Source organism: Sardina pilchardus, chromosome 4 (genome assembly GCF_963854185.1).
Source record: "Sardina pilchardus chromosome 4, fSarPil1.1, whole genome shotgun sequence".
Classification (NCBI taxonomy): Eukaryota; Metazoa; Chordata; class Actinopteri; order Clupeiformes; family Clupeidae; genus Sardina; species Sardina pilchardus.
The window spans coordinates 5797158-5807936 of record NC_084997.1 but is presented as its reverse complement, the minus strand read 5'-3'; the positions used below and the strand labels follow the sequence as shown (position 1 = coordinate 5807936).

General features: G+C 40.4%; 1 protein-coding gene across 5 annotated transcripts in view; it reads left to right on the top strand.

The window, feature by feature from the left end:
* Positions 1–181: 181 nt before the first annotated feature.
* The window catches only part of abca12 (ATP-binding cassette, sub-family A (ABC1), member 12), a 49152-nt gene continuing 38554 nt past the window's right edge, over positions 182–10779 (top strand). For all 5 annotated transcript variants that reach the window (XM_062533798.1, XM_062533799.1, XM_062533802.1 and 2 more), the window contains exons 1-17: positions 182–373; positions 1839–1916; positions 2295–2388; positions 4230–4407; positions 5078–5208; positions 5331–5407; positions 5962–6138; positions 6420–6613; positions 6817–6935; positions 7762–7865; positions 8076–8219; positions 8670–8833; positions 8940–9070; positions 9285–9415; positions 9683–9853; positions 10016–10224; positions 10454–10584. In XM_062533798.1, coding sequence (XP_062389782.1) covers positions 1851–1916; positions 2295–2388; positions 4230–4407; positions 5078–5208; positions 5331–5407; positions 5962–6138; positions 6420–6613; positions 6817–6935; positions 7762–7865; positions 8076–8219; positions 8670–8833; positions 8940–9070; positions 9285–9415; positions 9683–9853; positions 10016–10224; positions 10454–10584 — 2221 coding nt within the window. In that variant the 5' untranslated portion in view covers positions 182–373; positions 1839–1850. The remainder of the gene's footprint in view (positions 374–1838; positions 1917–2294; positions 2389–4229; positions 4408–5077; positions 5209–5330; positions 5408–5961; positions 6139–6419; positions 6614–6816; positions 6936–7761; positions 7866–8075; positions 8220–8669; positions 8834–8939; positions 9071–9284; positions 9416–9682; positions 9854–10015; positions 10225–10453; positions 10585–10779) is intronic.

The window sequence follows — 10779 nt, the reverse complement described above, 5'->3', positions numbered from 1 at the left end:
ATATAGCCTAATGTAAATATTTCAAAAACACAGTCTCTGTTCTGTGTAAGGTTAGGCTACTATTTCCATGATGCCATTTCGAGAAAAAAGGAGTTGGTCTATTTAGCTAGATCCGCCCATTACCACAGGTATGAGAGAAGGTGCACTTGCACTGGATGTGGATTGCTAGTTGTGCTGTGAGCGTCTGTGCATGCGGAAACCCATAGGCTACTGTACGTTAGAAGAGGATTCAGCGTTTAACGTTTTCTATCAATTTACATTTCTTCAAGCAAGTGAATCCCATGGAGAGTAGCTTTTGCTAGGACCCACCTAGCAAAATGTCCCTAGTATTTTGCTTTCGATAACCTCAACTTTAAAAGACTGCCAAGGCAAGGTAAAACAATGTTCTCATATTTCTAATCTTGTAGTCTTATATTTTCAGCTGAGCGTAGTTTGCTTCTTATTTTCTTTTCACTTTTAATTAATTATTGTACACTGCACATAACATCAATTGCTAAATATTTCAATAGATTAGGCCTACCAAAAGTTTCTGTTAGGGATAAAACGAACTTGCCCGCTGTTGAGATCAAACCTGTTATACAATACTATGCTATTCCCATACTGAACTGCAATGATTTTAGAGGGTTTGTTCACCTGCATCTCCGCATCGCAAGTATTTCCGGTTGGACTGTTAAACACAGCAAGATGAAATTCTAAATTTACTGTCAGCACACGAAGTGGCTCGAGACTGTTGTTGTGACAATATACGACTTCAATAACTCGTTTTGTTCAAAACATTTGCACTATTAATCTCAGAGTCATTATGCAACAGTCAAAGAGCGGGGAAAGGACAAGATGCGCAAGTATCGCCCAGAAGTACAAGTCATTTGGTGTGTGTGTCTGCATGCTGACACGAAGTGTGTATCGAAGTTGTTATGGGCATCGTTAGTTAATAAGGCTGTGTATTTTAATAGGCCCCTACATGATCAGATGATTACCCGGAAAGGTGTGATGAGCGCAACAATAGTGAACAGATCATAAAGACCAACACCTGCCTTGTCTATGCCTATGTTAGCCTACTTTGTGCCCCGCGCTTCCCAAACTTTGCAATTCGCCAATTCATTAGCTTCTAATACGCGCTGAAAATTGTGACAGATGTGATAATACGATGATACTGTGATTCTTCTACTAATACGCGCTGAAAATTGTGACAGAGGCGATAATATTGTGGTAGGCCTAATTTGATGTTTTGTTAAAGATGCGATTCGATTCTGCAACAAGATGCAATCTATTTCTGCCGTTGGAGTAGCCTTTAGCCATCATAAGTGTGGTCAAATAGTCTCATGATGCTAAAATTGACTCATACTTACTTTATAATTTACAGTTGCAAAGCTCAAGGTTATCAGAGTAAATCAATATAATTCTGCTAATATAAAATGTATGTAGCTAATAATAAAATGCATAGCCTATTACAATACGTTTGGTACCTACTGGAGCAACATGATGGACCAAAAAATATTGCGATACCCTACAATGATACTCGGTAATGTCTCACCTCTATTTTTTTTAACCTGGTCTCACTGTTGCATGAATTTAGACGAGTTATTTAGGGAGACTAGAATAGGGGAGATGTTTTACACGTTTATAGTTATCTAGCTTGTATGGATTACTCATTAAAGAATAGTAAAGCTTTGACTGAAGAGGAAAGCCACAAAAAGGTTGTTTGATCATAGAGTTCGCCTGTAAAATGTTTGATCATGATCACATCCAAGTTGTAAGGACTTACAGTAAGTGCAATCATTACTGTAATATTATATATTATTGTCATTGTGTTTTTTTCTTGTCCTGATTTATTGCAGACCCCATAACTGATGGCATTTTTCCATCAGTTGCGACTTCTGTTGTGGAAAAATGGCCTGAGTGTCATTAGGCAACCTGTAAGTAAAATACACGCATACACCTTAGCTATCAACACATTGGGGAAATGAAAGCACTCATCTTGAATATTTTTTTAAATTATTATTATTTTTACAACACAAACTCACAAAGCATATGGCCAAATCATGGCATCAAATACTTTCTGCATTTAGATCTGACATTGCAACATGCATCTTCGTAATTCTAATCAGCATTAATGTCAAGAATGTTCAAAGAACTTCAAGCAGTTCAGCAAATGGAGGGTTGAATATATAGGCATTTAGCCTACTCCTTATTATTTGATGAATTAATATCAAGATGAAAACATTAATTCATTTTTACCATTGTGACAATTGACAAACTTCATCTGTATTTCGTGTCTCTGTTTTGTTACTCAGGGATGGTCGTTAGCTCTACTCATCTGGCCACTGGTCATCTTCATCATTCTGGCCATCACCCGCTCCCAGTTCCCCCCGAAGATCAAAGACACATGTGAGTAGGAGTCTGAAAACAAAAAGCTAAACAGAAGCACAAAAAGCTAAGGAAATGAATCATGAGATAAGATCATTATACAAATATTGACTGGCAATTCAGGTTCCAAATAAAAATAGCTGTATTTGTATGTGCATTGTTTTTGCATTCAGGTCATGACAAATGTTTAATTTCCATTGGTTTTTAACTGTTATTAAGACTTATCATAAGCATGTAATGGATACAGTTTAGAAGGGGCATTATTCAAACCACACAACGGCCTTTCCTGGCATGTAATGCCTTTGGGACTGAACAACCGAGTCAAGCTGTTCTCTCTTTTTGTTTGTCACTATTGAACCAAATGGTATGAATTGTCAGGCAAGCTATAGCTGATAAACGCGGAAACATTTTTTCCCCCATAATATGGCAATGCACTTGTCCTGTATTGGCTTAGGCTATGACTGGCTTGACGAATGTTGTCTCTCCGTGTTAGTCCCAGTCCCATGAGTTATACTAAGCATGTGATGTTTATGAAATCAACTTATACTGTATGTCCCAAATGTTATTTTAATGAGAGCATCTGAGACAGTGACTCATGATAATATCTCTTGGGTATGTGATGTTGTCAGTGGCCCCCATCACTGTCACATGTTTTCAATCACTAGCCATTACGATTGGGTTTCTGTTGATGAAAGACATGATTTCTTGAGAATTATGTGCTTTATATTCATATTTGAACCATTCTTACAATATGAGGTCTGTGGAAATTTGGAGCTAGGAAAATAACAGTGTCTCATGGAAGGTAGAGCAGATTCAGAGGTTACATCTTCTGTGTCTCATAAATTTCTTGAGCCTCACATCTTAGTTTTTGTTATTTTTCTTATGTGATCAGTTCCAGTGTACACACACACACACACACACACACACACACACACACACACGCACACACACACACACACACACACTTGATATTTGATAGCAGTCTTCTCAAATGTCAAATTTTGCTTGTGTGAAGGGACAATAGACAACACAGCATTCCGGTAGTTGCAAATAACGCCCATTCAAAGCAGCTGCAATGAGAAGCTAGAATAAGACTCTTTTACTGATATTCAAAAAAATGTGTCACATGAGAATTCAACCAAGACATACTGTGTGGTATATTTGACTTCATTCACACACAGAAGGGTGTTACCTATTGGTCTTTTTGTCCTATATGGACATTGCTAAATTCTTCATGTGTTTGGTTTTCATTTTAAAGACTGTTTGTCATCTGTGTGTACGTTTGGAAATTGTGACTTGATGAATGACATTTCAATAGGGCAGGGTAGTCTGTGAAGCAATATCTGTTCTTCACTTTTCCATGTATGATTCAAGTGTGGAGAAACCATGTTTGATAGGTAAACACTGCCGAGAAGGAATCGTAGACTTTGGAGAAAGGTTGTAGATTGTTTTGAGTGTTCTTGTTATGAAAGTATATACTCTTTGTCATGAAGCAAAGTCTGAAAAGGAGGGAGTTTCGTTGTTACTACTTATTGTGGAGAGTTTGTATCTTTAGATAAATAAATGTGGCCACTGTATAGAGCACTACGATAAGGCCCAAAACTTTTTCAGAATGTCTGTCAACATCCTCCGTGAAACATTTCACAACATACTGTATGTTGAAAGCATTCCAACTGACCCTAAATGTGAAGAAATCACAGCTTAAAAAGGGTTTAAAGAAAAAATAAAAGTTGGTACATTAAATTGAGTAAAATTGTTAAATTGTTGCCATGTAGTTTATAGACCTCAAGTGACTGTATGTATGCACTTCACAGTGCGAGATGCTGTCATTGGGTATTGACTCTTGATCTGTGCTCATCTAGGCTATGTTGCCCCAAGGAACCTCCCCAGCGCGGGGTTCTTCCCCTTCCTTCAGACCCTCATGTGCAACACCGACACGTCCTGCTCCAACCACTCTCGCCTGGGGGGCCGCCATTTCCACCGCTCCCGCCATGGACACAGAGTGGCCCGGGACACAAGGGATGAAGACCATTTTGAGGGGTAACCTATTTTTCAAAATCAGTTTTAGGGTTCAAATTCTTCATCTGTAGCTCAGTATCGTGTTTGCCTCCGATAAGTGTACTGTACTTTGATACACTTGTGAGTAATGGTCATGTGATGCTGATGATTGTGGACAAAACATTGCAGGCATTGAATTTGGCACACCTACCTGCTCCTTTCAAAGTAGGCGGTTATGTTGCTTTGGAGAACTGGACGAACAAAAGCAACAAGAATTGTGGCCTTTGCCTTAATGAGCTTTCACAATGGAAGGAATGTAGTCACTTGATTTTGTCTCGTCGTAACCTCTTCCCTCCAATAGCCATCTAATAAGTCACACACATACATCATCAATACTGTACATAGACAAATATGTACAGTATTTGCAAAGGCTTCTATCACGTTTTGACAAACTGTGCTATCATGTTTATTTTCAGCAGTCTTTCTGTATTTGTAAATCACCAGAAGACTGATCAGGAACAAAATGCTTATGTGAAAATTAATGAAAGAATGGATTTGACCTTTTACCACTTTTTTCCACTCTTTTGTACATTTCCTCTTTGTAAGTGTCAGTGTTGCGCAACCAGTAGCAGAATGTCTTTTTCATAGGTGTTTCAAGAAGAGGTCATTTAATTTAAGGTTGTTTAAAGGTAGTGTTGTGCTCTTGTTCCAGCATGGGCTTGCTACCTGCCCAGCCCCCGATCATGGCCCATCTCCAGCGTGGGGGCTCGGTCCGAAACATTCGCTCCCCCCAGGACCTAGACAACCAAACTGACATCATGGAGCTGTGGGACATGCTGCTGAGTATGTGGTGTCACATTTGGAATTAACACAAGCACTAGTCAGCATACCACAGAACCTTTTTGTGTGTGTATCTGATTTGTATTGGTCCTTTATAGTTATATAATTATGTATATTTGTGTTAGATTCCACCACCCAACAAGAGACACCTTCAAAGACCTCGCTCATGGCCGCTCTCAACAACACCATGTTCCTTGATAAGGTGAGTTGCACAGAGGCACTTCAAAACCAATAGAGTCTCACAGTCTTTGTCATAGGTCAATTAGGGAATCCTACACTTTACACAAGATAAGAAGTGATGAATAATGTGTTATTAACCCACCATTCCTTATTATACATTTTCATTCAATTTCTGCCAATTAATGGGTATCTATATACAGTAAATACTGTATAAAAAAACACAATATCAATTACAAAATAAAAATATTCATTCAGTCTATAAACAGTGTGTAAGTATACAAGGCAATATTATTATACATTTTCATTCAATTTCTGCCAATTAATGGGTATCTATATACAGTAAATACTGTATAAAAAAACCACAATATCAATTACAAAATAAAAATATTCATTCAGTCTATAAACAGTGTGTAAGTATACAAGGCAATAAATAATTGTATAATTCTGAGTTTCACAGTGTTTCAAGACTTAAATGTGTCAATAGGGTTGCAATCATGCCAGAGAATTGGAAATGTTGTAAGCCAGGGAGTTGTAGAAAAAGAGACAATCCCAGATGGAAATGTGTCTTTCCCTCAGGCTGCCCTGCACACCATGTTGCAGTCCGTGGATCAGCTGAAACGCTCATTCTGCAGGTTGTCTCTCAGCACTGTTGATCCATTGGTTGAGCAGAACAACCCTTTGGTTCTTGGCCTGATGACATTTTGCAAGACCAACGACACATTTCTCGAGGTCTCCTTGTTGGTTCTGAACAAGGTAAGACCACATTCCCCTGCTTTTTTTGTTTTTGAGGAACTTGAAATGGAATAATAGTAATAAAAAATCTAACTCTAAAATCTAAAGCAAAAAACTGTATTTCATGAATGTGAAGCAAATCGGATAATCTTACTAATCTTTACTTATCTATCTTTCAAACCAGAGTATAAGTATGTTCAAGAATGTGAATGATGAACATGACTTGCACCTTTTTGGAACGTGCTGCAGGTGATGTGAGTGGGGTGTGGTATGAGGACTAAATGCTTTCTACGGGTGTGCAGGTTTTGGCGCAGTTGATCATGGACAACCCAGGCGAAGTGCTCAACACTGTGGGTGTGGCCGTGGCTGTCTTTGAAAACCTCCAGAAGCAGGACTCTCTGTGGGAACTGCTGCTGGACCTCCCCAACCTGTTCCTGCTGCCCACTGATGAAGAAAAACTAGCGGCCACTGCCAAACAATTGGAATACCTGAAAAGGTGAATCACAGAGACAGGGCTTTATATGATGATGAGGGAGGGAAGAAGGGAGGGAGGGATAGAAATAACAAATGACTTAAGAAGAGGTATTAATAGAGAAAGAATGACTGATGAGGTGGAAATGTCTTCAGTTCTGTCATTTTGAATGGTGGGAGGCTTGTTTAGTGTGCTAACAGCTGTTTCTATGTGACCTCTGTTCACAGTACTCTCACCTCCATCCAGAGCCACTTCCCTGACGCCAACCTTTCTATCGCCATGGTGAACCCAGTCATTGAGGGAGGCATGTCCCTCCTTAAATACATGAGCACATGGAGCGGCAGAGGTGCGCTCACCATAATAGCACACACACACACACACACCCACACACACCCACCTTGTGCCCCTATTTCTAAATATACTGTAGATCTGTAAGATAAGTATGATCTAGATAAGTATCTAATTATCACATTTAATAACCCCCCTAATTATGGTTTCAGTTAGTGCACTGAGTCTGTACACATATTAGTTCATAGATGCATTCACTTCAGTGCACTAGTACATTGCCCGTTCTGCCCCTCCGCACACAATAGGCCATCTCTGTGTGGAGCCTGGTCTCAAGGGGTGACAGACCAAGGAAGTCCCACTCCCAGCACAATGAGCGGTGTCATGTTACGCAGTTGCCATTCTTTAAGTACAAACAAAATCTGGGCTAGTGGCTGTATGTTGGGCATTTTGTGCTCTGAACTGTTATTTGAGCCCAGAGGCGAAGCTGGTTAAGGGGCAGACAGTCTGGGAGTCAGCACCACACACACTGTTTACCACTCCCTGTTTCCATGGCACAGTGAAGCCCAAGGTGACCAGGGCCCACACAACACAGTAATGGTGCTTGTGTGTAAGGCCGTTGTCAAATAAATACCCCAGATGGGCACAGAATATAGTTGGAGGTTGAATACTGTGATTACTGAATATTATCATTTTGAAAAGTTAAGATATAAATGATATTCTAACTGTCTACAATATGGTGAAAAATACAAGGCTATGACCATCACCTAAAAGCTAGATTCTATCCTTTACCCTGAAATATTTGATAAATGCTGATGCAATTGCAATCATTAATCAGATCATTTATCAGCATGGATCTTGTTTTCTTGATATTTTGTCTGATTTAGATGTTTACGTCTCGCTCAGAGATGTCATGACGCCATTCAACACGTCCTTAGTGCCACCAGAGTTCAACCAACTTGTTGAGCAAGTTTCAGTCCCACTTAGTAAGGTGAATAAGCTACGTGTCTTTTGTCATTTCGCTTCTGTTGTCGTGTCTCTATTTACTGTATGCAAATATATATATATATATACATAATATTATTGGATTTAGACTGATTTAAATAACTTTCCACTTGTGACATGCAAATAGGCTCGTCTGCCACTGGATTTCTGTATGAAAATGCTGTATGCGTGCGCTTCTGACACTCTTCTGTTTCAGGCGGCAGCGCTGATGGACAGGACGTCTTTCAGGGCTCATGTCTGTGACAACAGCAGCGCTCCGAGCTGGATAGAGCAGGCATGCGCCGATGGGCAGGTTGATGGAGTCTTCGACTGGATAGATTCACAAAAGGTGGCAGAACAGGTAAAAATACTACGAGCCATAGCAATAGATATGAATCGCTAGTGTCCTCATGTGGTATGTCGGTATTAAAGTGGCAAAGCAACCAAAACAAAAGACTGAACAACACATGCAGAGGCACTATGGAGACAGGGTTAGCGCAGCAGCAGGGGAGTTCACTCGCTGCTGGGTGACATGTTGCGTAAAAGTCATGTGCACCTGGCAGGTACACATGGGAGCTCCAATTACCGGTGCCATTTAATACAGTGTGTGGGAAACTCCCTGCTAGCGTGCTCCAGTCTCCCCATTGGTCTGGACTGTGTGCATAAAGAAGCGCATGAGAATGCACTAATTTTCGATTGTTTGCACCTCCGGTGTGTCTCATGAGCATGCAGCAGAGCAAGGTGTGGTTGATGTTGGTGATAACAGAATGGAGAAGCGCTATTCTAAATTCTGAACACGTCTCCTCCACAGGTGCTCCTTGCTTGGAGTGAGAACTCTGCTCCCACTGATCTGGCGTTCGCCAACCAGTTTTTCAACGGCCTTTTCAACGGCTTCCTGACTCCTGGCCTAGGATCCTCAGACGGCAGCTCACAGCGCAGCAGTCTTGGGCAGCCCCAGAATGTGCAGGAGGAGCTGTATGTCACACAACCCAGACTCTTGTCCTCTTCTGGCTTTTAGACATTTACAACACCATGTTAAAAAAAGCTCACTCCCCTACCCCATGTATGCCTGTCTCTCCAGGTTTGTCAGTATTGGCTCTGCAGCACTCGACCTACTGCGGGGACTTCCTGGTTGGGAAACTGTCCATTCCATCCTTATGGGAGGACACACTTCCATGCAGCTTGTTACACAAGCAATGATGACACAGCAAGGTGATTTTCTTTGACATTAAAACAGATCTTATTCCCTTTATCTATTCTACGCCATATCCATTTCTCTATCACTTTTGTTTTTATACCTTTGAGTTTTCAAAATGTAAACAAATGATTAGCACTCTACGCTAACAGACTGTAATTCATTTCTGTGTGTGAACTGTGAATCTCCAAATGGTGTTTATAGCACTGCTGAATGTTTTGTGTTCTGTAGAACTGATGACCCTTGTGATGAAAGATGCCCAGAATATACAGGCAACTATTCATGCCTTAATGCAGAACCGGTCTGTGGCAGATGCCTGGGCCACCGGCATCATGGACTCTGCCGTGAAAACGGTAATACAGGTAGGTAAACAATGGAATGTTTTAGGGTCATGTTCATATTCAAGATGGCCTTTGATAAAGGGCATATATTTGTAAAGTGAAATAATGTTCACATATATTCAGTAAAGGACATATTTTTGTAAACTGACATAATGTTAGCATATATTCAGTAAAGGGCATATATTTGTGATGTGACATAATGTTTGCATATGTTCAGAAAGGCTATATATTTGTAATCATGGCTAGTGAGGCTGCATGTGACACGTCTCCCTTTTGTTCTGTGTGAAGGCTGTAGCGGCTGATGGGCCTGTGGAGTGCAGCAGTCTGGCTGCTCAGTGGTCTTGGCTCTCCTCCTTAAGCTCCCTGGATTCTGAGCTCTGGGAGACACTCCTTTGTCCTGGAAATGGCTCCCGCTTAGAAAATGCCCTGTTGGCTCCCGTGTATCCTGTCATAGAGAAGGTATTGTTTTCAGAAAAAAACTGAGTGAATACCAGAAAAACATACACACCTTATGCAGATAACGCTGCTTGTGTAACAGTAACTGTACAAGAATGACGTTGTCAGTGGCATGTTAGGCATACAATGGAAGTGCTAAGTTTAGTTTCTTTCCCCTCTTTTTAGGTGAACCAACTGGTTGGAGTAGTTGAGGGCAGTGAAAAGTACAATGTCACCACTAGTATGATCCTTGCGGAGTGGCACAGGCTGTCACTGACCGCTGTGCAGTATGGGCAGACGATTGAGCACTTTCTCAATGAGCTGGATCAAGACTTTTTTGACAGTTTGATTCCCGCCAACGTCACTGTCAACTTGCCAGAGGTCTTGATACAAAGGTAAACTGTTGTTGACAGTTGAAGCAAATCCATGAAATCTGAATGCTCTTCCATTCATACATTTTCAGAAATTTCTCATTTTAGAATTTTGTATAATTGTGCTATTTTGTGTGTACTGTATGCTCATATGTGTTTTGTCTATTATTTAAGTTTTTAGTGACATATTCTGAAAGATTTGGATAGAATAGTTTTATTGACTTCTTTGATTCTATATGTTAATATTAACCAGTGGACTGAAGACACTTAAAGATGTGGGCCCACTGCTGCAAACCACTGGTGTTTTGGCCACTGTTGAACCCTACCTCCACCTAGCCTACTACGTCATGACTTACCAGCCCAATATCACTGCACCCCCAAACTGTAAGTCAGAAACATTCATTATAACTATGATTATTACCATTTTAATTGTCATCTGTGTAGAGATCAACATAAAACATTCTCAATATATCTCAGATCTTCACTCTTGGCTGTATGTTTGTGTCACATGAACATGTTGGCCATATGTAAATGCATAGCTGCATATGACTCCACAATGCCACATCAGGATGTGCAAAG